Consider the following 2,369-nt stretch of genomic DNA (forward strand, 5'->3'; position numbering starts at 1 on the left):
GCACCTCTTCATATGTATGTCACCACATCCACCACCAAGGCACCCATAGCACCCCAACATAGTCCAGCGGGCACCCATTACTCTTTATTTTATTTTATTTTTAAAGATTTATTTATCTATTTATACAAGCACTGGGTACAGTCAGAAGTGCGGGAGGGTGAGAGAATTCACCAGAGCCAGAGCTGGGAACAGAACAGGCAGAGTGACGGAGTACACTGCTGAGGGGAGCAGCAGGCAGCAGGAGAGGTCTGTGCGCCATGTGGGACCCTCACCCAGTGGCCAGTGATTGAACCAGCGCTGCAGAGGCTGCGGGCAGCTTCGCAACCCAGTGCTCAACTGCTGCGCCACCAAGGAGGCCCACCCACTCCTCTTTAATCTCCACTTTCCCCTCTGATAGCCTCAAATTTATGGTCATATTTCTAGGGTTTGTTTTTGGTTTGATTTTTATGAACATTGTCATATAATTTCTTTCAGATCCTAAGACTGCAGAACGATGTCTTATCAACAGCAGCAGTGCAAGCAGCCCTGCCAGCCACCTCCTGTGTGCCCACCTAAGTGCCCTGAGCCTTGCCCCCCTCCCAAGTGCCCTGAACCCTGCCCACCTCCGAAGTGCCCTGAACCCTGCCCACCTCCCAAGTGCCCTGAACCCTGCCCACCTCAGCTGTGCCAGCAGAAATGCCCTCCTGTGCAACCACCTCCACCTTGCCAGCAGGAGTGCCCACCTAAGAGCAAGTAACAGCTTCAGGATTCATCAGGAGTAGGAAAGAATAAGGACAATTGGCTCACCTGGCTCCACTGTCCCACCTTATCTTCTCTTCAAAGCCTATCATGGATGCAGAAGTTAGACGGTGATAATTCCAACAGTGAAAGGTTTCCCTCTAGAGGCTGTAATGCTGGTACTTCTCAGAAGGCACTTGGAAAGGGGCGATCCTCAGCTGTGCTGTCCTCCCAGAGCTGCAGAAGCAGGAGCAGCAAGCAACCTGGGAATTGAAGATTCTCTCCAACGTCTTCTGTGTCTGTCTGTCACTTGGGCAGGAGTTTCTATGATCTGGGCAATTGTTATTTTTCTTTCACTTCCTGATACCTGTATTCTCTTTAACCACTGTTTGATTGATTTGAGGATAGGAACTCGTCTTTTGGCCGTGATCACAATGTAGTATGTGCAAATGTTGAATTATAATGCTATGGGTTATACAGGTTCCATTATACAACTGAAACCAATATAATGTTACACATTAGTGTTACTGCAATAAAAAATTTTAAAAATCTGTTATTTTCCTTTGTTACTGGGTCATTGATTTGAAGAACAAATTATATAACTCCTCAGGGCTGCACTCTCTCTATACAAAGTGGGGATAATAATATTCACATTACAAACTTCTCTTAGGAACAAAATTGAATAAACACACATTATTTATTTATTTATTTCAAAATATTTATTTATTTATGCATGCTGGGGTACAGAAGAACTGGGGTACAGGCCAGAGGTGCAGGGTGGGGGTTGGTGAGAGGATTCACCAGAGACAGAGTGGGGAATAAAACAGGCAGACTGACAGAAATATACTGCTGAGGGGAGCAGCAGGTGAGACAGGAGAGGTCTGCTGCACCATGTGGGTAGCTTGTTGGCCGGGGATCAAACTCGTGCTGCAGAGGCTGTGGATAGCTTCATGGTGCTGTATTTAACTTCTTGCGCCACCATGGAAGCCCAACACACATAATTTAGTTGACATAATGGCTGATGCAAAATTGCATTCCATAGAGCATTAGATCATCATCATCTCCATCATTGCTGTCACCACTATCACTGCTTCCACCGTATTTGCCCCAGTGGGAAAGTGAATCAGACACAACTGGTACAGGAAACAAGGGGATTCTAAAACCCTTTTATGCTTTCATAGTCTGTTGTTCTCTTTCTTTTTTGATTTCCTTTTTTTTTTTTTTGGTAATATTTCAGATAGAGCTGTTGGAAATTAGTGGAGTAGTTTGCAAAAATTATAGTAGTTCTTGAAACATGAAGAGTGTAGAGAAAGGGAAACAATGTGTAGAAACAATTTGCTGCCTCCTCTCTGCATAAGTCACTTGCTCTTCTGACATTAACACCCACCAAAATTCAGAGTCCTATTCTATGTACTCATTACTGAAATTACTGGAGAGTTTGATACTATGTTTGAATATTATTGAGCTTTGCTAACTTACCACTCTGCAGATTGTTTTCAAATATTCAATCTACTGGTCAAGTAGGCTGCAAAAAGAAAGCTATGTTGTTTTTAAAATTAAATTGTATTATTTTTATTGAGGTAATGCTAGCTAACAACACTATATGATTTAGGGAAATAGGTTCATACTGCTTCAGATGTATGTTACCACAA

At 43.5% G+C, this 2,369-nt stretch overlaps 1 protein-coding gene across 1 annotated transcript; it reads left to right on the plus strand.

Annotated features, from left to right (window-relative positions):
- Positions 1–493: 493 nt before the first annotated feature.
- Positions 494–736, plus strand: LOC311177917 (uncharacterized protein; the record flags this gene model as incomplete). Its single annotated transcript, XM_084244166.1, has 1 exon — positions 494–736. One exon carries the CDS (start codon positions 494–496, stop codon positions 734–736), a length of 243 nt encoding a protein of 80 aa, XP_084100292.1.
- Between the last annotated feature and the right edge of the window lie 1,633 nt (positions 737–2,369).

The sequence above is a fragment of the Talpa europaea genome, assembly GCF_964194135.1.
Source record: "Talpa europaea genome assembly, chromosome: 9".
Taxonomy (NCBI): domain Eukaryota; kingdom Metazoa; phylum Chordata; class Mammalia; order Eulipotyphla; family Talpidae; genus Talpa; species Talpa europaea.